This window comes from Solea senegalensis, linkage group LG8, assembly GCF_019176455.1.
Source record: "Solea senegalensis isolate Sse05_10M linkage group LG8, IFAPA_SoseM_1, whole genome shotgun sequence".
Lineage (NCBI taxonomy): Eukaryota > Metazoa > Chordata > Actinopteri > Pleuronectiformes > Soleidae > Solea > Solea senegalensis.
Genome location: NC_058028.1, coordinates 8,867,261 through 8,890,231, shown reverse-complemented (window position 1 = coordinate 8,890,231; position 22,971 = coordinate 8,867,261). Strand labels below are relative to the sequence as shown.

The 22,971-nt window shown below is 39.8% G+C and overlaps 1 protein-coding gene across 1 annotated transcript in view; it reads left to right on the top strand.

Moving 5' to 3' along the window:
• ryr1b (ryanodine receptor 1b (skeletal)) overlaps positions 1 to 22,971 on the top strand; it is a 73,156-nt gene that overhangs the window by 41,143 nt on the left and 9,042 nt on the right. Inside the window, exons 57-91 of the mRNA XM_044031628.1 lie at positions 786 to 863; positions 958 to 1,033; positions 1,116 to 1,239; positions 1,375 to 1,490; positions 1,585 to 1,652; positions 1,813 to 1,934; positions 2,193 to 2,242; positions 3,399 to 3,459; positions 3,565 to 3,691; positions 3,789 to 3,897; positions 3,990 to 4,071; positions 4,300 to 4,430; positions 4,563 to 4,883; positions 5,540 to 5,780; positions 6,270 to 6,357; positions 6,474 to 6,566; positions 6,991 to 7,005; positions 8,374 to 8,544; positions 8,642 to 8,701; positions 8,805 to 8,939; positions 9,048 to 9,160; positions 9,268 to 9,364; positions 10,180 to 10,286; positions 10,373 to 10,424; positions 10,605 to 10,685; positions 13,369 to 13,468; positions 13,829 to 13,908; positions 14,068 to 14,144; positions 14,262 to 14,335; positions 14,772 to 14,789; positions 17,932 to 18,012; positions 18,267 to 18,355; positions 18,950 to 19,078; positions 19,900 to 20,004; positions 22,774 to 22,803. Coding sequence (XP_043887563.1) covers positions 786 to 863; positions 958 to 1,033; positions 1,116 to 1,239; positions 1,375 to 1,490; positions 1,585 to 1,652; positions 1,813 to 1,934; positions 2,193 to 2,242; positions 3,399 to 3,459; positions 3,565 to 3,691; positions 3,789 to 3,897; positions 3,990 to 4,071; positions 4,300 to 4,430; positions 4,563 to 4,883; positions 5,540 to 5,780; positions 6,270 to 6,357; positions 6,474 to 6,566; positions 6,991 to 7,005; positions 8,374 to 8,544; positions 8,642 to 8,701; positions 8,805 to 8,939; positions 9,048 to 9,160; positions 9,268 to 9,364; positions 10,180 to 10,286; positions 10,373 to 10,424; positions 10,605 to 10,685; positions 13,369 to 13,468; positions 13,829 to 13,908; positions 14,068 to 14,144; positions 14,262 to 14,335; positions 14,772 to 14,789; positions 17,932 to 18,012; positions 18,267 to 18,355; positions 18,950 to 19,078; positions 19,900 to 20,004; positions 22,774 to 22,803 — 3,501 coding nt within the window. The remainder of the gene's footprint in view (positions 1 to 785; positions 864 to 957; positions 1,034 to 1,115; positions 1,240 to 1,374; positions 1,491 to 1,584; positions 1,653 to 1,812; positions 1,935 to 2,192; positions 2,243 to 3,398; positions 3,460 to 3,564; positions 3,692 to 3,788; positions 3,898 to 3,989; positions 4,072 to 4,299; positions 4,431 to 4,562; positions 4,884 to 5,539; positions 5,781 to 6,269; positions 6,358 to 6,473; positions 6,567 to 6,990; positions 7,006 to 8,373; positions 8,545 to 8,641; positions 8,702 to 8,804; positions 8,940 to 9,047; positions 9,161 to 9,267; positions 9,365 to 10,179; positions 10,287 to 10,372; positions 10,425 to 10,604; positions 10,686 to 13,368; positions 13,469 to 13,828; positions 13,909 to 14,067; positions 14,145 to 14,261; positions 14,336 to 14,771; positions 14,790 to 17,931; positions 18,013 to 18,266; positions 18,356 to 18,949; positions 19,079 to 19,899; positions 20,005 to 22,773; positions 22,804 to 22,971) is intronic.

The window sequence follows — 22,971 nt, the reverse complement described above, 5'->3', positions numbered from 1 at the left end:
GCAATGAGAGATCTCACACTGGTCTAGATTAACTATTAATATAGACATTCTTATACATATGTGTATGAATCTATGTTAAAATGTGCTCTGTTTCTGTATCTCATACACCAGATGGTTTGTCAATCGGAACCACATGGAAAGGCTGTATTTTCTTTACTTGGCAGGTTATTGAGCCATCTCTCCTTTCACTATGTATCATGGTGACTGAATGCCTGAAGAGGATGTTTTTCAGCATTTTTGACACTTTAAATCACATTAAATCTACACAAATCTGACTTTTCCAGCAGTAAACTTAAGTTTGTAAAATGCTCACTCACCCACACCAAAGTCCATGTAGAAAATCTGTGTTTTAGCTCACTGGGACACCAGTGCTGCTGGTCTAATGCTGCCTTGTTTGGTAAGTTTGTGTAATTGGGTAAATCCAAACAAAGAATGTCTAACACTGAAGTCACAAGATAACACATTTGAATTTACTGAGCTTGCTATTGGAGGTACCAGTTGATAAAGAAATCTCATGTACGCAGGTGTAAAATTTCCCATTTTCTTTATGGACTTTGTTATGGTGGGAGATCAGTAACAAACAAAAAATGTCAGTTTGGAAAAAGAAGAGTAAAACACACACATCCACTTCTGTCCCTGCTGACAGACACGTTATGAGTAAGAACGAGTGTCCTGGTTCCACGTTTAACATCACTCTAATTTTTCCACATTTTTTTCTAAGAACCTCCTGAGTTTATTTAAAGATCCATAAACCTCACCTGTTCTACTGTGTTCACTTTTGTCAGGCCACTTATGATCCCAGTCATGGCTACAGCCCTCAGCCAATAGATCTCGCAGGTATGGCCCTGTCCAGAGAGCTACAGGTCTGTATCTTTCTTTCACCTGTCACTGCTTTTACCTGTCATATTTTGAATTTGTTTGGAACTTGACAGAGCATTTTTTTTTACCTCCATACAGTCTATGGCTGAACAGCTGGCAGAAAACTATCACAACACCTGGGGCAGGAAGAAGAAGTTGGAGCTACAGGCCAAAGGTAAGACGTTTTTACAACACCAACTTTACGTGTCAATGGTTTGCAGTCTTTTTAGTTCTTTAACAGTCGGTGCTCCTTTTAGGTGGTGGCAGTCACCCATTGCTTGTTCCTTATGACACCTTGACGGCCAAGGAGAAGGCCAGAGACCGGGAAAAGGCTCAGGACCTCCTCAAGTTCCTTCAGCTCAATGGATATGCTGTAACTAGGTAGGGAGAAAATGTCGCTATGATAGTTTATGATAGTTCCCCTTTAAATTGTTTAATAGTTCACCTTTATTTTGTTAGACTGTGCATCACTAAATGATTCCACCTCTCTCCCCTCCATTTTGTCTCCATGCTCAGGGGTATGAAGGACATGGAGCAGGACATTTCCTCTATTGAGAAACGTTTTGCTTACGGTTTCCTCCAAAAGCTCCTTAAATGGATGGACATCGCGCAGGAGTTCATCGCTCATCTTGGTACTGTGATTTGCTGTATATTTTGGTGGGACGTATGTACATGTCTCATGACAAAGACCTGACATACTTTTTCATTTTGTTTTGACTAAAACAGAGGCTGTGGTTAGCAGTGGCAGAGTGGAGAAGTCACCACATGAGCAGGAGATCAAATTCTTTGCCAAGGTGAACTTCCTGATGCTTCCACGTGTTTTTGCTTCTTGTTTGTAATTTTGGATTTTAAGTCTCACATTTTTAAATGAAACATAGAGGATTTTAACTATTTACTAGTGTGTTTCGTAGAAAGTTTATTGATTTAATTCATATGTCATCTTGTTTCTTACAGATTCTATTGCCACTGGTTAATCAGTATTTCAAGAACCACTGCTTGTACTTCCTCTCCACACCTGCAAAAGTCCTGGGAAGTGGAGGACATTCCTCCAATAAGGAGAAGGAGATGATTGCAAGGTATGTGTGTCATCAAATGACAAGTATATTCTGGGAGTAATGTAACTTTACCATGTACCTCTCCTTTAGTACTTTGGTACTGTATGATAGAGTCTGTCCTCTCCCTCTTTCATATCTGTTCATCTCCCTTTTATTGTGCAATATCCTTCACTTCCCTTTTGGTTTCTGTGTCACTTCAAACATCTTTCCTTCCCTGTTACCCTTAACTGTTTTTTCCCTCGCTCTCCCTACCTTTCCTCTTTTCTCCTCCTGCCTCAGTATCTTCTGTAAGTTGGCTGCTTTGGTGAGGCACAGAGTTTCTCTTTTTGGTAAGAAATCTGCATGGTGGCGTTATGCCTTGTCACCACCTCAGTCCCTTTGTATATGTTTTCTTTTGTTGGGATGTTTTTTCTTTCTCATGTTCATACTAATCAGTGTTGTGTCTCAGATTTATTCCATCTTCCAACACTTATATTCTCTCTTCCCTCCTTACTTTATCTCCTTGTCTAATGCTTCTCTCTCTTCAGCTCAGCTTCTGCTTGGCTTTGATGTTTTCTGCGATCACAAGTTTTAAAGGTTGTCTAAATTCAGGGTGGTACTCACAAACTGGGAGTGATTTAAGCATGGATGTCTGTAGTTGTGTCCGGTATCTACAGATTGTATTGTACTGTACTGTATTGTACTGTATTGTTGTGTGATGTGCTCTTAGCCTGGCTTCTATGAGGCACTACCTGCTTTATCTTCATTATCCTTCCCTTTCACCGCCATGTGTTTTTATTAGTCAGCTACTCTTGTGTATTCAGTGGTCTCCAGACACTCGCAAGCACTTAACACTGAGGTTACATTACTCCATTTTCATTTAAAAATGCACAAGTTCTACTCTGGTTTTGCAGAGTCACAAAAAATGAGAGGTTTTAAAATAATGCTGTTGCTCTGTTTTCCTTTGAAATCTTTGGGGCTGCATTTTAGACTGGACGGGCATAAACAGAGACCTTTGAAAATGATGATGCATTTAGCTGCATTCACTTCCTGATTGGTTTGTATCGGCAAAGACTTGACTATCAGCTGTGAATTAAAATTTCGCTTGAATTAACGCTTTCACTTTCACATTGTCATAGGTTTCGAAACAGAAATCCATCCTTCAAATGAAGACACAGTAGTATAAATGTAGTCTGAGTCTGTGCCCTTTAGCCTGACTTATCGACATTGTGTAGTATGTGCACCACCGTGACTGCTCTACCACATGGAAATGATCCATATCAGATCATAACATGGTGAATTGAAGAGCACATGGGACCACTGCTTCATAATAACTTGTTTAAATTGTCTCAGTTACATAATTTACACTCTGTGTGATGAGCAAAAAGGAGTGATTTCTACGCATTTTCAGTTTTTTCTAACACACTACTGTATCTGTAACTGTATCTCGGTGGATTTGTGGAGAGGCTCTGCTCTGACAACACAATCTTTTTATGCTGTTTTCAGGAACGGATTCCAATGCAGTGGTAAACTGCCTGCACATCCTGTCACGGTCACTGGACGCCAGGTAGCTCTCACCACCTATTTTGTGAACCCCCAACATCACTGACTCCAGTCAGACAGAAAACAACAGAAACAAACGTGTTCTTTTTTTGTCTCAAACCTTTTTTAGGACTGTCATGAAATCAGGCCCTGAGATTGTGAAGGCCGGTCTGCGTCAGTTCTTTGAGAGTGCTGCAGACGACATTGAGAAGATGGTTGAGAATCTAAAACTGGGCAAAGTGTCAAGCCGAAACCAGGTCAGACACAGCACCATGTAGCTTCAGGCTGTTTTTACATTGTTGTTCACTTTTCCTGAACATCTGTATCTGTGTATGTTTGTTTGTGTTCCTGTAGGTTAAGGGTGTGGCCCAGAACATCAGCTACACCACCACTGCCCTGCTGCCCGTCCTCACCTCACTGTTTGACCATATTGCCCAGCACCAGTTTGGAGATGACGTCATTTGTAAGTGAAGTGCTAATTTCCATTGACTTTCTTGTTCATTGCATGTTCATCAAAGGACTCAGTGCAAAGCCTCTCTTTTTTTACTCCCTCAGTGGATGACTTGCAAATATCCTGCTATCGTTTAATGTGCAGTATCTACTCTCTGGGCACTGTGAAGACTCCACATGTAGAGAAGTAAGTTGAGTTCTCTCTCTGTCTGTAAAACAAATGTCTTTATTTAACTGGCATTGATATAGGATGTTAAATAAAGTTGGTTTCATATATATATGACCAAAAATGTGAAGTTTCACCCTGAGAGGCTTGCTTCAGAGGAAAATCTGCACAATTATCTTGGAAATGAAAAATTGATGTTTTCTGTGATTGATTGTATAATTGAATTTTACTTGTTTTTCTCTTGTACAGACAGAGACCAGCTCTTGGTGAATGCTTGGCCCACTTAGCAGCGGCAATGCCAGTAGCCTACTTGGAGCCAGAACTGAATGAGTTCAACACGTTTTCTGTTTACACCACCAAGACTCCCAGAGAGCGATCAAGTAAGTTTTCAGCATGTACTCTTTTCTTTACTACCACATTAACCTTACAATTAATTATACATGTATATTTAAGTATGTTCAATATTTTCCCACTCTGTTTGCTTTGTCAAAATGTCCTGTCTTCATCTGCAGTTTTGGGTCTCCCCAACCAAGTGGAGGAGCTGTGCACTGACATCCCAGAGCTGGATGTCTTGATGAAGGAAATCCATGATCTGGCTGAGTCAGGTGCTCGCTACACAGAAATGCCCCATGTGATTGAGATTACCCTTCCAATGCTGTGTAACTATCTTCCACGCTGGTGGGAAAGAGGCCTGGAGAATTTCCCTGAGCAGGAGGGCCAGCTCTGCACAGCTGTCACCTCTGAGCAGCTTAACCAGCTTCTGGGGAGCATAATGAAGATTGTGGTCAACAACTTGGGTATAGACGAGGCCTCCTGGATGAAGAGATTGGCAGGTGAGAAAGCTTAGGTTCCATGATGAGACAGAGACTTTCAGGTGGGATTAGTTACCATTGAGGAGAATTTCTGTGGTGAACATCTCTGTTTGGGTGAGTTGAAGGTTGCTGAGTGGTTTGTTTGTTTGTTTGCCAAACACAAGTTTATTGTCAGTACAGCAGAACACTTCTGCGAAAATGTAATAGGATTCATCTGACTGGTATTGTGATAGATTTTTTTTTTTTACATCAATTCAATATTGAAGTTGCATATTGCAACCAAGCGAATCCAATGACAGACTTTGTGAAAGCACAGCAGTACTCACATTTAAGGTCATAATAAATAAACAATTAAATAAATAAAAGCATAGATTTGAATATTGTTCCCCCCTACATACTGAAACATATTCATGGTGCATAGTTCAGAAATGGAAACTTAAAGATATGAATTGTTTCCAACATGCATGTATTACATGTTTTCTATTTGCATAAAACTTAGTATGTTCATTTGTATAGGCTTAGTCCTTATTATCCATTATTTCAATGATTTGAGAATCACACATTTTAGTATTTTTGTCTAAAAATTGCTAAAAGTATGCTGTTATATTTTGTCCATCTAATATGCAGAAACTTATCTCCCGTTTTTAACCATTGATTCCTGTCTATCCCTTGCCCAGTGTTTGCTCAGCCCATCGTCAGCAGGGCTAAACCCGAGATGCTTAAATCCCACTTCATCCCCACTATGGAAAAGCTGAAGAAGCGCTCAGGGAAAGTTGTTGCAGAAGAGGATCATCTGCGCATGGAGGGCAAGACAGAGGTGGACAGCGAAAACGGGACCATCCGAGATGAGTTTGCTGTGCTGTGTCGGGACCTGTATGCTCTCTACCCGTTACTCATCCGCTATGTGGACAATAATAGGTAGCGACTTTAAAATTTTGTTTGACCTTTTACCCTACTAAGTGACTCAACATCAGTGAGCATGTTTGTTCATGTAGGACGTGGTAGTTCTATGCCTCAGCTGTAATCAGCTGACTACCAGCTGACCACAATCTATTATGGTGCTTTCCATTTATGTCGGAAGTCGGAACTGGGATTAACCTCACCATCACCTCGAACCTTGGCTGGTTCCTGTTAAGAAGTTGAAAAACAATATTGTTGGCAATACCACTCAATAACAATCTTCTAGCGTAGCAATGTAGCATGTTCACGAATAAAAATTGAACAGTAATATGTGTGCGACTGACTTCACAAATAAGACAAAAGTGCAATTTACAGTAAAAGTAGGCGAAAATGAGCCTTAGTCATACTTAACATCATTTCTCAGCATCTCAAGTCACATAATGACCCTCGCCTTGGACTCCAACAGTTGAGTGAATCTTTTTCTGCCATTGCTGTCTCTGTCTGTAGAGCAAGGTGGCTGACCTGTCCAGATCCTGATGCCGAGGAACTGTTCAGGATGGTGGGAGAGGTCTTCATTTTCTGGTCTAAATCTCACGTGAGTTGTCTGGCCTTGTCTGTCTGTTTTTTTTCTGGTTTTATTTACGTTATTTTGCATGGTGTTGTTTTCTACATTTTTTATGTTGTTTTATGTTTTTATGTTTTTTATTGCAGAATTTTAAGCGAGAGGAGCAGAACTTTGTGGTGATGAATGAAATCAACAACATGTCCTTCCTGACTGCTGACAGTAAGAGCAAGATGACCAAGGTGAGAGTGGAAAAGCACATCGACGGCCTGCCTAAACATAATCTGTTCCTGACTTAGATGTTTTATTTATATCCTGAGCTGAAACTCATTAAGAAACTAAACTCTAATAATTAATATTTGACTAACCACCCATTTCAAGCTGGGGAATATTTAACCTGTTTTTTTTTTTTTCTAAGCTGTTATTTCTTTTTTACCTTAAATTGGATAAGAATGACAGGTCAATGATTATTCTGTAAATAGTGATGGTATTTTTATATGCAGTAGATATTAGAGCACTATAATAAGGGGGTATTAAATAGTAAATGACATTCTTTTCCAGGACACGGTAAGAGGCAGTATTCCTAATCTGTAGATAGAAGTCGGAGTGTCGCTAACTGTGTTTTCTCCTTATATCCTGTGTCGGGGTTGGACGCTGGGCCACTAGGCCGGAGACGGAGAGGTTAGACTGTGTTTGTGCACGAGCGCTGTGCTGATCGCATGGCACCCTGGGTTTGGGGGGGCATTTCATCAAGCTATGGACCACAACACTCCTTACACACAGACACCAATACCACACTCATACCACCACATATACATACATGGGTGATACGGATGAAATGGTACACTGAGTAACGTAGATGTAGATGAAACTGCTAACTGTGTGTGTGCGCAGGGTACGTATGTGTGTGCGTGTGTGTTTATATACGTATATGTGAGCAAGGGTCTGGAGCGGCTTGATGAAAGGTCTTTGCAGTAGATTGTAGATTGGCCTGAGAGGATTCATGGCGCCCGGTCGAGCGGTTGTGTATCTCATTTGGAGGGTGCACTCCTGCAGCCGAGCACCATCACTCTACTGTTGTTTGATTAATAAACAGTTTGCCTTTAGATCGTCCCTGGTGGATACAGATGTGGAGCCCGTGCTACTGTGCCATCTGTGATTTTTGAAAATGTTTTTTTTATTGTTGCTTGGATTTATTTATTTACTTCTTTTGAGGTAAAGATTCCTGCACTGGGGGTCTCTTCTCTGTCCAATGTTTACACCAAAAAGTCATACCATCCCTTACTGCTACCCTTAGATTTGCTTGGTCCATCTGTCACACACATCTCGACATCACCACAAAGCTGTCATCATTTTCACTAACTGGACTCCATGTCTAATTCATTGACACCATCACATAGTTTAAATCATTGAATATTAAATCAGTGTTATTGATGTTTTACATGGTTTCTGTAAGATAAACAAGAAAACCTCCTCTCCGTGGCTATCAGCTGGGCATTACTGTAGTGAGCTGTTATCTGATCATCACAACGCCTTTCTCTACCCACACACCAACGAAGCAAGGGCAGAGAGGGTGCTGTGAGACCAGACAACAGACAGTAATGAGCACTGGCAGCCCCAGGACAGGAGTGTGTGAGAAGAGCTCTAGGGCGATGGAGCTGACCCCATAGATTTGTGCTGCTCTGTATGCTGTTGAATAGACAGGACATGCCCTGTAATACTGGCCACTGCACTACTAACAGTGAGGCTGCAATGTGTGAGACAACTGTAGCATATGCAGCAATGAAGCACCTGTTAATGAGAGAAGTGTCGTTGTTTGTTCTGTTGTCACCTGAGGTAAAGTATTTTTAACTTAGTTATTCATTCACTGTATCAGCATGTTATTGCATAAAATGTTACTGGCAGCAATCTTTCTTTCATACTGTACATTTTTCTTCTTCCCTACATTAAATAGCCTTTTTCGTGTCATAAAATATATTTTTGAGAAGGAGCTTTTTGGTATATGAGATGTGGTGAGTTGTAAATGAAACTTTTCCTTCCCCTTTTCAGTCCGGAGGCTCAGAACAGGAGCGCACTAAGAAGAAGCGGCGTGGAGACCGTTACTCTGTACAGACCTCCCTTATTGTAGCAGCCTTGAAGAAGATGCTTCCCATTGGCCTCAATATGTGCTCTCCTGCAGACCAGGAGCTCATCAATATCGCCAAGATCAGATACTCACTGGTAAATTGATGTGGGGATAAGGCAACGCTCTGATTAGAATTGATACATTTCTTCATTTATAGTTTCCAAATATAAAAGAATGGATTTTTCCTTGTAGAAAGACACAGATGAAGAGGTGAGGGAGTTCTTGCACAACAATCTGCATCTTCAAGGCAAGGTGAGTCAATTTGTCGAGGTGTATTAAAGATATTGATGAGAGAATAAAGCTTACAAATGTCTCAACATTTGTCTATGTCTTTCCACTTTTTCCGTGGTCTTAGGTGGAAGATCCAGCTATGCGCTGGCAGATGTCTCTTTATAAGGAGATGTCTGGAAAAGCTGAAGATGCCGAGGACCCTGAGAAGGTGGTGAAGAGGGTACAAGAGGTGTCTGCTGTGCTTTACCACATTGAGGTGGTGAGTATGGAAAACACTCATGACACACAAGGTTTAGGCAACATTTCGTATTCATTCACTGTCTGATATTAGGAAAAGCTGTTATAAGTAAGATTTTTTTTGCTTCAGACTGAACATCCCTTCAAGTCAAAGAAAATGGTGTGGCACAAGCTGCTGTCCAAACAGCGCCGCAGGGCAGTGGTTGCGTGTTTCAGGATGACGCCTTTGTACAACATCCCCACGTAATTTCACGCTCATAAAAACAAATGTGCAATAATAAAATCCAGACGGTTTACATGAGCCATTGTAGCCCTCTCTAATCGAGTGTCCATGACCTCTTGTCTCACAGGCACAGGGCAACGAACATGTTTTTGGATGCATACAAACGCAACTGGTTAGAGACTGAGGGTTACTCATTTGAGGACAAGATGATTGACGACTTATCGGTAAGTCAGTCTTCAAAGATTGTGTGAAGTGATACAAGTATTTCAGACTTTGTCACCCCACAGAAAAACGTGTTTGAATAATTAAAAAAAGTGACTACGTTTTTGAAAACATAGGTTTCATATCATGTAAAATTCATCAACATTCTCTGCTCTGAGACACTGGTTGCGTGTTTGAGGAAGAAGCCGAGCACACACAGACATGGACACCTCAGTGGCGTCCGAAGCAACTGAACGTCGCTGTTTTTCCGTGTTTGTACAGAATATTAACATGAACGCACCAGTATCAAACTTCAAACATAATCCTGCCCTCTCTTCTGCTCCATCAGTAGTACCTACAGCCTTTGCATCAAACAAGAGTCTGCTCTTCTTTCTGTTCTTTTGCTCTACTTCATTTCCCTATCTTTAAATAAAGTGGTTTTCTAAGTGTTTTTATATCGAGGAAAGACACGTTTTCGGGACAAAGACATCTCAGCTGCAAACCAAAGGCGGTCAGTAGTGTAGGAGCAGGTGCAGTCACTCGTGAGTGAACAGGTAAACTGTTGTAAGCGCACACTGACAGTTTTGATATCATCACAGCATTTTTTGGAGTTATGCTTACTATGGTCCCAGAGCATCAGTGAACCATATTTTTAGACACACCTAATAAATCCTGAACAGAAGACTAGAGATAAACTGTATTCAGTCTTTACTCAACTGTTATTCAACCACTATTTCCCATGTGTGAAGAGGAGAAACTGCATTTGGCAAATGAATCACAGATTAGACTGTAGACTGTACACTAAGTCTCTAATCACAATTTGTGATCTAATAATTAGAAAGCCTTGGAGGAAGAGGAGGAAGAGGAAGAGGAGACTGAGACGAAGCCTGACCCCCTTCATCAGCTGATTCTTCACTTCAGTCGTACAGCTCTCACAGAAAAGTCGTAAGAGCCTCTCGCTCCTGCTGCACCTCTGTGTGCTGTTCTTCAGTGAGACTCACCGATTCCTTTTTTGTGTCGTGTCATTACAGTAAACTGGACATCGATCATCTTTATATGTCTTATGCTGATATTATGGCAAAGGTAAGACTGTATGTGTGCAGATCTCTTATCCGTAACTGCAGGTCAATCTGTTGTCTGCTGCAAAATGCAAACCTCATGTACATGATCGTGTTTTATGAGGCTGTGTTGCAATTTGGAGTTAGATTACTGAATCTAAAATGATCTTGGACTTGGTCTCTGACTCGCTGTCTTCTTCCTCAGAGCTGCCACATTGGTGAGGAAGACGAAGGGGAAGAGCAGGAGGGGGATGAGCCAGCCTTTGAGGTGCGGCAGACAGAGATGGTATGGGGGGACCAGGGGAAGGGAGACAAGGGAGTCAGCGGAGAAACGATTCCCCGCCACGACACGTCATCACATTCCGCACATCCCCCCGACACCAAACATTTCTCTTTTTCCTCTCTTCCTGGCTTTCCTCGTTCACTCACACCACTTGTCTATTTCCTGCTGTGGTGGACTGACCTGTGCATGCCTTTGCTGGACACCAGTCGACTCACTGTTTCACACTCAATTTATTTTTCTTCCTAAAATTGCATGACTTGAGTGCAGAGAGATGGTGCAACTTAAGACAACAAAATTTAAAAAAATATAATTTAGAATTTTTGCAAGCTGCCTAATTTCAGAATCACAATTCCCAAGCCTGATGTGCTTCTGAATTTTGTAAGGGGTTGATTAACTGAGACCTTTCACGAATTACCACATTCTACTTCCAGTTTTAAAATATGAACTAAATGTGTATCTTTCATTACATTACATTACATTTGGCAGACGTTTTTATCCAAAGCGACTTACAATAAGAGCATTTCAATATTTGGGTACAAACAAGGGCTAGAAGTAAGCGCTAGGAAAGCTTTCAGCAATTGAATAAATACACACAAGTGATTTTGATTTTTGCAAGTTCTTGCTGTTTTGCACATTAAAACAGTTTATTTTGGCCAAAATGTTGCTGTAAATATATTAAAGCGTATTCAAACACTTAGACAGTTCAATGTGAAGAGGCAGCAAACACATTCTGTGTGTCTGCAGCAGTTCTTTTTTGATCACTAATGTAAAGACACAACGTTAACAAGACACCAATGTTGTGTCATAATAAGTAACCTCTGCATGAAAACCTCAATAGATTCTCGGTGAACGCTATTCTCTGTATTGTTTTGGATGTGGAATAACGCAGTTTCTTTCTTGAGTTATCAAAGAAAAAATGACTTGGTGAGGGTCAATAATTATAAGTGACATGACAAGTTTAACCCAAAAAAGTTGTCTATTTCAGCTTTAACTAGTAAATCAGCCCCTTTGTATGTTTGGCAATTGGAATGAATATCTAGAGTATATATGATTTGGAGGTTTGGGCACTATGATGTTGTAGATCTAGAGACCCATGGCTTTTCCTGGGTGGCAGCATTACACCCTCTCTCTTAGTGAGTTTAGGGTATTTTTTGTCAAATTCAGATAATTACTATGTATTTTTTGATATGTGCCACAGAGATGTGATGCTGTCAGCCAAGACTGAATTGAGCAGCTATTATTGGAAATTATAATAATAGTTTTAAAGCCAAATCATTCAGCAGGTTTTTTAACTGTAGAACCAGCTCTCTTGTGCTGAGCTATATTTCAGACTTGCACCACCCATTTTTGACTTTAACCCTCCATTACTCACCTGCTAATCAGCCTGTGTTCACTCTGACGTACTCACCTGAAACTCTAACATCGGATGTGCTACTGTTTTTGTTTGTTTTTACTTTGAATTGGAAACTGTTGACAACTCCCTCTCTGTGCTCACGAAGGATGACGGTAAAAGCCTGCACAGTCACCATACGACCACAAGGCACACACCCACGCAAGCAAAGGATATACACGTCCAGACAAACACGCAAACACACACACACACACACACACACACACAGACCTCTGTAACCAGAGAAAAAGTTGCTCCATAACCTTTTTCAAACACGCTCAGGCTTACAAGGGGTGGTGGGGGTGGGGGGAGGACGGGGTGATGCCTCATGCATGGTATGCAGTGAGTGGATGAACTGTAACCTCTTTAGTCAGCAGGATGGTTGGTGATAGCCGATGTACGGTGAAACTGTAATACAATTAACCACTATCATATTCAGGATGGAGATGTTTAATACAGTTGCATTGTCGTGAATCCATCTCCATCATGTCTGGCCCATCATAATATGAATATAAGTATTTCATCAAATATGGTGTGAACATGAGGATTCAAGCCATTAGCTCGACAGAAATATAATAATAACATCATTTCAATTTGATCCTTTGTTAGTCCTGATACGTTGGCAAGTATTTTACTATTATTGAAAGCATAATTATGAAAGTGAACTGAATTCAGCAATCGCCCCACTTTTTGAATCACTTGAGTTTTGTATTTGAAGTATAATATGCGTAATATTCACTATGGAGTGTAATAAAACATTCTATAGTCTAATAAAACTTATTTCTAAGCCACATTACGTATTATCATGTAGTAACACCGGCAAATAATGTCTAACACATTTAAACTTAAATATCAAGTCAAAGTCACTGATTCATTAAGTACATTGAGAACTCTGTGGCTCTTGTGACTTCACACTAGTGAATAAAAGCAGAGAGGAACTGACTGATGCTGCAGGCAGAGTAACTGCAGCACTTCAGGTCGTATAAGATAAAGCATTATGTCGTACGGTTGTAATCGGGAGGTGCATGGTGTAAGTGTTACTCATAAAACTCATAAAAAGTGCTTCCTCAGAAGAGTGGGTGAAGTGTATGTTGTGCTCTGCGAAAAAGATGTTTGCTGCAATCGAGTGTTTGCCGCCTTTACAAGACGTCAACTGCCGGACTAACCATTACTGTCGCTAATACAAGCTGAGCTCCAAGTGTGTGTATGTGTGTTCGAGTGACTGAGTGAGTGCGGGGGGCAGTGCAGTCCCTGTTGGCAGGGTTACAGCTGTCTTCCTCCTTTTCTGCCCCACAGGAAAAGGAGATGGAGAAACAGAGGCTTTTGTACCAGCAGTCCCGTCTACACAACCGTGGGGCTGCAGAGATGGTGCTACAGATGATCAGTGCCTGCAAAGGTAGCTGTTACACACCGCAACATATGATGATATTACATCACAACTATTCCACTATAGACTAGTTCCAATAACTGTACACGTTATTCTGCACCTAGAGGCGGTTCAAGAGATATTGGTGGCTCTAGGTGTGTGAAGGGGTTTCCAACCATTGTACCAAAGCATGGTCCTATAGATAGCGAGTCATAATATTTAAAATCTATACAAATAAAATCACTCAAAACTTTTGTGGCTGTGGACCTGTACCCCAGGCCATACAGAAGTGATATGAGCTGCTGAAATATAATTTAAACCAACTCTACTTTGATTTCATTGTGAGGTGACATATTGGATCCAAACCACTAATGTTTCCACTTGTTGCAGGTGAACCTGGTGCCATGGTTTCTTCCACTCTCAAACTAGGAATCTCCATCCTCAATGGAGGCAACAGTGATGTACAGCAGGTAAATGGAGCCACACTTGTACACTCTGTACCATATTTTAATGAGACTCCATTTTCTGTTTCTTAGCCTAACATCAGTGTTGCTGTAGATCTCAATGCTGTCAGCAGCTTTCTGTTGACATGATGAGTTGTTTGTGTTTCTTTTTGTGTCTGTGTGTAGAGAATGCTGGATTATCTGAAGGATAAAAAGGATGTGGGATTTTTCCTTAGTGTTCAGACTCTGATGCAGACCTGCAGGTCTGTGGTGGATTCTCATGCAACATTTCTTCTTGTTTGTGCTCTAGAAGCTCAGAGTGTAAGCATAGTGTGCATATCGTAAAAAAAAAAGTGACTGCTTGTTTCTCACGTTGACAGCGTTTTGGATCTTAATGCGTTTGAGAGACAGAACAAGGCTGAAGGACTGGGGATGGTTTCAGAGGAAGGCACCAGTGAGTATGGTCCACAGCTTCTTGCTGTCACACACAGTCATACAGACTTTAACATTGGCACACAAACACACACACAAAAACAAGATGTTTTTGTTCTCCTACTTCATTTCACGTGGGTTTGTGACATTTTTGTAGTTCTGGTGTGTGTCTTTTCCTGTGTGTTTGAACGTGCCTGTTTGCGGATGTCTTGGTTGCAGGTATGTTCTCATGTAAATGTGTCAGGGGTGTTAAGATCCATGACAGCATTTTTGACTGTTGATGTATGAAACTGTTTATCATCCACTGACAGCCATGAGATTTTTGCACTCACTGCGTCTCTCTTTGTCTTTCTCTCCCCCTCCCCCCCATCGTCTCGCTCACTTTGCCCGTTTCAACCCTTTACCCCTCATGCCCATGCCCTCACCTCTCGTCATTTTGCTGCTCACACGGTTCTCAGATATGAAGCTAGAACGTGGTAAATGAAACTTTGCTGTCATATATTTCCCTTTTTTCTCTCTTTCACTTCCTCTATGTCCTCTGTCTCTTTGAACTTTGAGTCAACACCTCACTGGCCTTTTCCCTGCTGTGATTTTAATATGCATTTCATTTCACACTCAAGGATCTAGTGAAAGCAAGCTTTTCACTCACTCGCTCACTCCTACATCATATAACAGAAACCACGCAATGATACACATATAGCTGTAGATTTACTCAGGCATAGCAAGTGGTTGTAAAGCTTGACTTTCCTCCTTGAGTGTTTATATCACAGATCTACTGTAACTCTGTCAACTCAGTCTTAGGACAGATCCGTGCAAAGTCAAGGCAGTACCCTCCTTCTCCCCCTCTCACTTAGTTTTCCCAAATAAATCGTAGAGCGACAAACTGACCCTGTGTCCTAAAAACTATGAAATGAATTGCAGCAGGAATTCGCTGACTCTCTCACTAGCCTCATTCTCCCAGTATGTAACCCTATGTCCACAATTGTTCCACATTGCGGCAATACACGTTTAAAACCACGGCATATAAAACCTCAAAACCCTACATTTAATATGTGTTTTCTAATGAAACACAATAATTTAGTGCAAAATTAATCACCAACCCTGTAATTATGTATTTGTACTCATAACCTGTTGTCTCTGTTGTATGTAGTCCCGCTCATTTGTTTGCTAAAGATATGTTATTATTTAACAATAGTCTCCATGGTTACATTTTTCAGCCCTGTGTCCATATTTGTCATGAGATAATAATATGCCACCTCAGTTTTGTCTTTTCCACTAAACCCCTGTCTGTCTCCAATCATTTTGTCTCTGGAGAGAAAAACACAAATACTTTGGGTTTGATCATTTTGTTTGTTTTCATCTGTAGGCTATTTCCAAGGCAACAGGATTTTCTTTGCCCCCTCCCTCTTTAGTCTTTTGTGTTTCCATGGCAATGAGAACATAAGCAACAGACGTGCAGTATATTTACATGGACAGCAATATTCTCATATTAATTCATCTGAATAAGGTTATACTTAAAATAAGAAAAAATCTGGTTAAGACATATAGAGTGGTCTGATCGTAGTCACATTATTTAGATATGTATGCACTTTAGTCAGATTATATTTGATCTGATTTGAGTCAATGTTAGATATCTAATCAGACAATCATGTGTCATGTGACATGGTCAAAACAACCAGTGAGCAGCAGTTCAAAATGATAGAGACAACTCAAATAACTCAAATAGGAGATGAGCTCCATCAGCAGAGGATCACAGTCGATTCCATTCCTGTCCCTTTTCTAATAGTACTATAAAGTGTACCTAATAAAGTGGCTGTCAAACATATGTAGACATGTATACACCGTAATTGGACTATGTTGTCACAGCAGAGAAAGTTACAATCTGACTGTGTGCTGCTGTGTAAAACAAAACAGAATTAAGACTTGGATATTCTGTTCACAACTGCTGTAAACATCACACTCATAATGGCTAATGTCTAATTCAGATTATATGCCATATTTGAATTGTTGGTGTCCATGTAAACTTAGTTGTAACTTAGTCATTGTGTGGATATGAAAAGATCAACTCCAAATAATTACCGTATCAAGGAATTACAGATTGGTGTTGCTTTATCTGTACATTAAACAACACAATGGGCTTTTCTTTATCAGAGGGAAATAACACATCGGCAGGTTACTGTGAGAGCACCGAATGTTTTGTTTGGTGCCTGGAGAATATGTCATGTCGTCATGATCTTGTTCTTTTTTCTATCGACCACCATGATCAAATCTGAGCATGTTTGTGCATTTTTGATAAAAAGAAGTACTTTTTAAAGTCGCCCCATCTCTGCTAGCATGCTAAGAACGATCTAAGACCGAAATGTGTATTTTGTAATTGATTGGATTTAAAATGCTCACATGTAAAATAAAAACCCAAGTTGTTATTTGTTAATCCCACTCTGAAAACTACAGGGACAAACTCACCAAATCTGCATTTTCCAGTATCAGATAAAAATGAGTTTCCACAACATCCAAACTTTTAGCTTCCTGAAGTTTGCAGAGTTCAGTCGATCTGTCCTGCATGAGCGTGTGCCTTGATGTTATCCATGTGTTCAACATCACATTTGTGTCCTTGAGGGTGTTTGTATGTAAATATGTGTGTGTCTGGGTTTTCTGTCCTCATTTATCTGTGTATGTCAAACACCATTTCAATGTGAAGTGACCTGTTGTGTATTTGAATTTACTTGAAAACTTGTTTTCTGTAAAAACCTCCCTCTCCTGCTGACAAATAGCCAGGGACTCAGAGGTTTTTGTGTTTTTTACTAACATAATCTAATCAAAGTCGGAGAATGGCATGAGCTGACTCATAGATGATGGACAAAATTGTCCACTGGACAGTGTCATCACACACACATGCACACACTCCTGCTTTGGTTGATGACAGTTTTGCTTCTTAATATTGACCTGCTTCGCAGTGTTACTTGTGTTTCCTCATAGTTTTAGTGAAAGGCTGTATTATCATAATCACCATTTCACCAGTGCTGGTTTTTGATTTTAACACAGATTAATAATATTAGACTAATAGTCTAAAAATCTAATCCTCCTTAACAAGTCATTGGATTCAGATTTTGACAGAGTTTTGTATCGTAATAGAGGCTGTACTTCTATTAAGATTAAGATTGAGATTTTCATTTACTTCTAGTACTCTTTTTTGTGAAATAACAAAGATTTAGATGTGATTTCAGGCCAGATTTCAAACACAGATCAAATGACTTGTTAAGCTAAAGATTCTTACCAGTGTGCTATTTTATTGCAAGGAGCTTCATGTTCCGTAAAATAATAGCTGGAATACCTAATAAATATACCCAAGTATTGTAATTAATCTCTTGTTATTTTCTTTTGTTGTGAAGTAATATGATCAATATCTTACACAGGAAAAAAACTCATATTTCTAAACACAGTAATATGAGACAAAACGGCAGAATTAGCAAATCTGTACACTGGTATTTTCTTCTAATATACCTAATCTCTTGTGCAGTACTTGGTTGTAACTATGTAATCTAATAGAATAACACATTGTACCCTGCATGAGGACTTTTAGATTACATTAATTTGCTTTTCTTTTGTTCCTCTGTTCAGATGAGAAAGTGATGGCAGACGATGAGTTTACATGTGACCTCTTCCGCTTCCTGCAGCTTCTGTGTGAAGGCCACAATAACGGTGAGTCGGTGAAGGACAAGGCCGTCTCTTCTCCACACATCGGAGTGGTTTGAAGTGAATTTCCAGCTGCCAGAGTGCTTGTTTACTTACTAACAACTTAAACTATATCTATGCCTGTTTGTACTTTACATGTAGAAAATATGGGGGTACATTTGTATTGTCCTCACATTTGATCTGTTCTACCTGAATTAGACTTGCGTGTTGTTCTATTTCAGTAGTGGAAAACTGTTGTTTTTGATGTTTTCTGTGTTCAGATTTTCAGAACTACCTGAGAACTCAGACAGGCAGCACCACCACCATCAATATCATCATCTGCACTGTGGATTACCTGCTGCGACTACAGGTCATTATGATACTGTGACTGTGACCTCAGTCCCACTGTCTCCAAACTTCTTACCTCTAAATAATGAATAGACATTGTGAAATCCCACTTTGCTTGAGTACATTTCAGTTTATTTGTCAGCATGTTTGAGAGATTTGTAAACCGCTGATGATCAAGCAGTACACTTAAAATTACAATGTAACTACAGAAACCAGGCAAAGTGAATAAACCTCTGCCACAGTGTCGGTACACTCACCTGTCTTGCAAATCTTCAAAAGAATAACTCCAGATCCTGTCCAGCTCACCAGTAAAATCTAATTCTTCCTCTGCCCATAATCTAGTACATCACCAGAGAATGTCATCAAAATCACACCACAAACAAACAAACAATAAAAAATGGCTGAAAAAACAAAACTCCTCAACAGAGGTCATTGTAATTAACTTTTAAATAAACAAATGAAATGTATGTTAGTTTAATTTTAAGTTCATTCTAAGCCAAAACCAAACAGATGCATACATAAAACGATGTATAAATGTTTTATCTGGAACAATTTAGATGTGTGATTTAATTTAGAAGAAATTTAAAAGAATCTCCTCCTCCTTTTTGTTTTACAGGAGTCGATCAGTGACTTTTACTGGTACTACTCTGGTAAAGACATCATCGATGAGCCTGGTAAGAGGAACTTCTCCAAAGCAATGACTGTGGCCAAACAGGTCTTCAACAGCTTGACCGAGTACATCCAGGTAAGAAAGAATCACATGGGGCTCTATTTAAACGATCAGTAGTGCATGGTCTGAAGCAGGGTTTCTCAATCCTGGTCCTCGGGACTTCCTGCCCTGGGCATGTTTTAGATGTTTCCCTGCTCCAACACACCTGATTCAAATGGTCAGCTCATCAGGAAGTGCTGCAGAAGCCTGATAACGACCTATTTATTGTAATCAGGTGTGCTGATTCACCTCCACCTCCTGTTTGGTAGTTGCACAGCATATAATCTAGACACAGAGTAAGGAGCTTAATCTACTTTGTAATAACCTAGCACTGCATCACTGATGTTTGACAGTGTTTACTGTGCTTACGAGTGGGTAATTACAAAGTGTCAAACTCAAAGTGGAAGGAGCCACGGAAGGACTTGAAGCTTGACGCTCACTAAAAATGAAAGACGTAGAGGCAGACTTCCAAGAATGTCACTATCATTAGTTGAGGTAGTCATTATGTTAAATTGTTCTCTCTCTTTTTTTGTTTGTTTTTCGTTGTCTTTGATGTGTGCAACTTTGATGTTTATTTGTGCTGCTGCCTGTCTTGGTCGCTCTTGGAAAAGAGTTTCTTAATTCCAATTGGATTAAATATTTGATTAAATAAAAGAAAAAAATATATAGATGACAATTTTAATTTCCAAAAGTAAAAACTGAAGTCAGTGAAATGAAGCAAAAAAAGCTAAGTTAAGCTCAAGGCTGTTATAACAATATAATGCACAGATCTTCAGAAAAAAATATTTTGAAGAAGATACATTTTATCTCCTTAAGTAATGAAACCACTGAAAATATTATCCTCATGTTTCCATTAGGGTCCCTGCACTGGAAACCAGCAGTCTCTGGCCCACAGCAGATTGTGGGATGCCGTTGTGGGCTTCCTGCACGTCTTTGCTCATATGATGATGAAACTTGCTCAGGTAAGTGGTTTCGGAAACAAACACCTTCATTCAATATTTTCTGTTCTGATTCTAAATTTAAAAAAATTATGTGTTTGTTACAGTTGACCAAAGCATAATTTTATTTTTTTTTACCAATTTTGAAATAAAGTGAACCTTTAAATGCAGAGTATTTAATTCGCTTGTTCACTTTGTGATGACTAATTATGTGAACTGTCTCTCTCCTGCAGAGTAAAGTATGTATTTATTTGATTATTACCCTTTTGTTTTTAATCAAACTTTTTCGTATCTTAACCGTCTTTATCCCTGCTTTTCTTTGTCATGTTGTATCTGCCTCTTTACTGGAATACATTTTGTAAGAAGTGATGATAGCTTGTAGAGTATAGTTAAAATAAATTAAAACACACTATGACATATTTGTCATGTTAGAGTTGGACTCAGATTCATACACAGTACATACACAGATGTGTATGCTGTACTTGTATGTAATATAAGAGATTCTTAATTCAGTTATTATTGGTATTAATGAATGAATGTACAACCTTATATAAAAAACAATATTTCCACAATTTTTGGAAATATTCCAACTTTTGTCAACCTCAAAGGTAATTCGGTTAAATGCTGCTGTACCTGTGCAGAAAGTTTTTTATACAGATAAAATAATAAATTAATCAGTCGAGTCCACTGAACATGAACACAAGTAAAGATGGCAGAAACAATTTGAGTAAAAACAGTTTACCTTTTTCTTCCCTCTATATTTTCTGACTGTGTATAATATAATCTGTTCATTTCATACTGTACTGACCTGTGTTTAGAGTCTAACGTGTGCTTTGCTTTGTGTGTCTGTTTGACCTAACACAGGGCTGCAGTGTTTTCTATGCCGACTAATTCTGTGACACTTTTGACTGATGCTGCTTAAAGCACATATTTGTATTTAGATGCTTTGTATTACATATCGAGTTACTGGAGTTTCCTTTTAAAAACGTAAAAGTAAGACAGGAAAACCTGTAGAATATCCAACAGCAGCTGCTCATGAGATTATAAGGCATAAGATTATGCTCTGATATAATTACTGACTACAGCCACAATACTGCTGCAGGTAACAAGGTTTAATCATGCTGCAGATTACTCTATATCAGAGTTTCTTTATCCTAATCATGCATGTTTGAGATGTTTCCCTGCTTCAACACAACTGATTCAAATGAATCATTATCAGGCTCTTGCAGAGCTTGATGATTAGCTGACAATTTGAACTAGATCGGCAATTCCGTGCCGAAATTTCGAGGGTGCCTGCAGTTCTTGCGGCATGTGGAAGTTATATGGCATTTTCTTGCGATTTTTGTCGCCATGGTTACTTGAAACGCTTAGAAAAGTCATAGCACACAAGTCCCGATCGAGCCGCACGTTTTGATATAACATGTGTGGGGGTTTTCTCAAAACTGTGGGAGGAGTTAGACGTCAAAGTTTTGGGTGGAAGAATACAGAGAGACTGACAAGCCCCTCCCAAAGTCCCCTCTGCTCCTTACACACGCACACGCACACACACGCACACACACACCTGTCTCTATCTCTCCAAAACCAGCAGAGAAAGCAGAGAAAACAGCATGTTTTAAAGTTGTCATATTTCAAGAACGGTTGATGATAGAGATAAAATTTTTGGTTTGTGAGCGTCAGGAGGCTTTCAGCAACTCCCACATTTAAATTGGTGACAAACGGACGTGAATTGACAGAGAAATCACAGTTTTAAAATCATCCTCGTCTTGATTTTTCCAGAACTCAAAAGCAGACATTTTAACATTGAGGTGGATGGAGAGTGTGACCAGAGTTGTCTGCGCTTTGAGGTGATTTTAAGAAAAACTACAAGTCATATGAACATGAAAACACACACAGGGTTACACGACACCCATGGCAATGTTTTGATGTAAAAATTGTCTGTGTAGGTTGGAAATCGTGGGCAGGGGAAGAGTTTGTTTAGAGATTTTTGGTGATTATTTTGCTGGTTCTCACTAGAGTACTCTAGCTGCCGCCTACACACGCAATACACACTCATTATAAAATCTGAAAACGTAAAAAAAAGTACAAACTGCGATTGTTTAAAAACCGTAATATGTATCAAAACTTTGACTTAGGTCAGAAAAGTCTCAAGTCTTGTGACTCGTTTAAAGTTTCAACCACGTTTCTACGTTAAAGTATGACGACACTGTGATGCTCCAAAGCGGGCTTGGTTTTTGGTTGTTTCCCATTATTGTGTGAGTGGAAATTAATCGCAGTTTTTCGCGATTTCTGTCGCCATGATTACACGAAAGTCTTAGAAAACTCATAGCTCACGATTCCCGGTCAAGGCGCACGTTTTGATATAACTTGTGTTGAGGTTTTCTCAAAGCTGCGGGAGGAGTAGCGCGGCGAAAAACGGGCGGAGGAGGAATAATATCAAGTGGAATATACGCAAGTGGAATATCAATAGATGCTTGCTTTGCAATGCATTCTAGTCAGAACCCTAGGGTTCTGACTAGTATGCCTTGCAGCAGCAGGCACCTAATAAGGTGTGTTGGAGCAGTGAAACATCTAAAGCATGCAGGGCAGTGGGTCCCCAGGACCAGGACTGAGGATCCCTGCCCTATATCATTTGTGCCAACACTAAAATTATCTTTTTAAAAACAGGTGTTGGTGTAATTTTAATTAGAAGACTGTAAGAAATTAAATTATCAGTAACAGTGGTGAACGGCAGTACAAAAACGAAGTAAAAATGTTTCTGGATTACATTTTTATTTCCATGTGTAACCCTGTCAGATGCATCCCGATCCTGGACAACGAAATGGCGTAAGAATCTGTGTCTCTCTGCGAATGCAGGGCCCCCATGCTTCACTCCATTATTTGTTTCACAGCTTAACAACCTACATCATTTGCCTCTTTGTGTTTTTCATCTGCAGCAACTCACATTTTCCATTTTGCATTTACAGTTTTACAGTTTGCTTGTTTTTCCTAGCA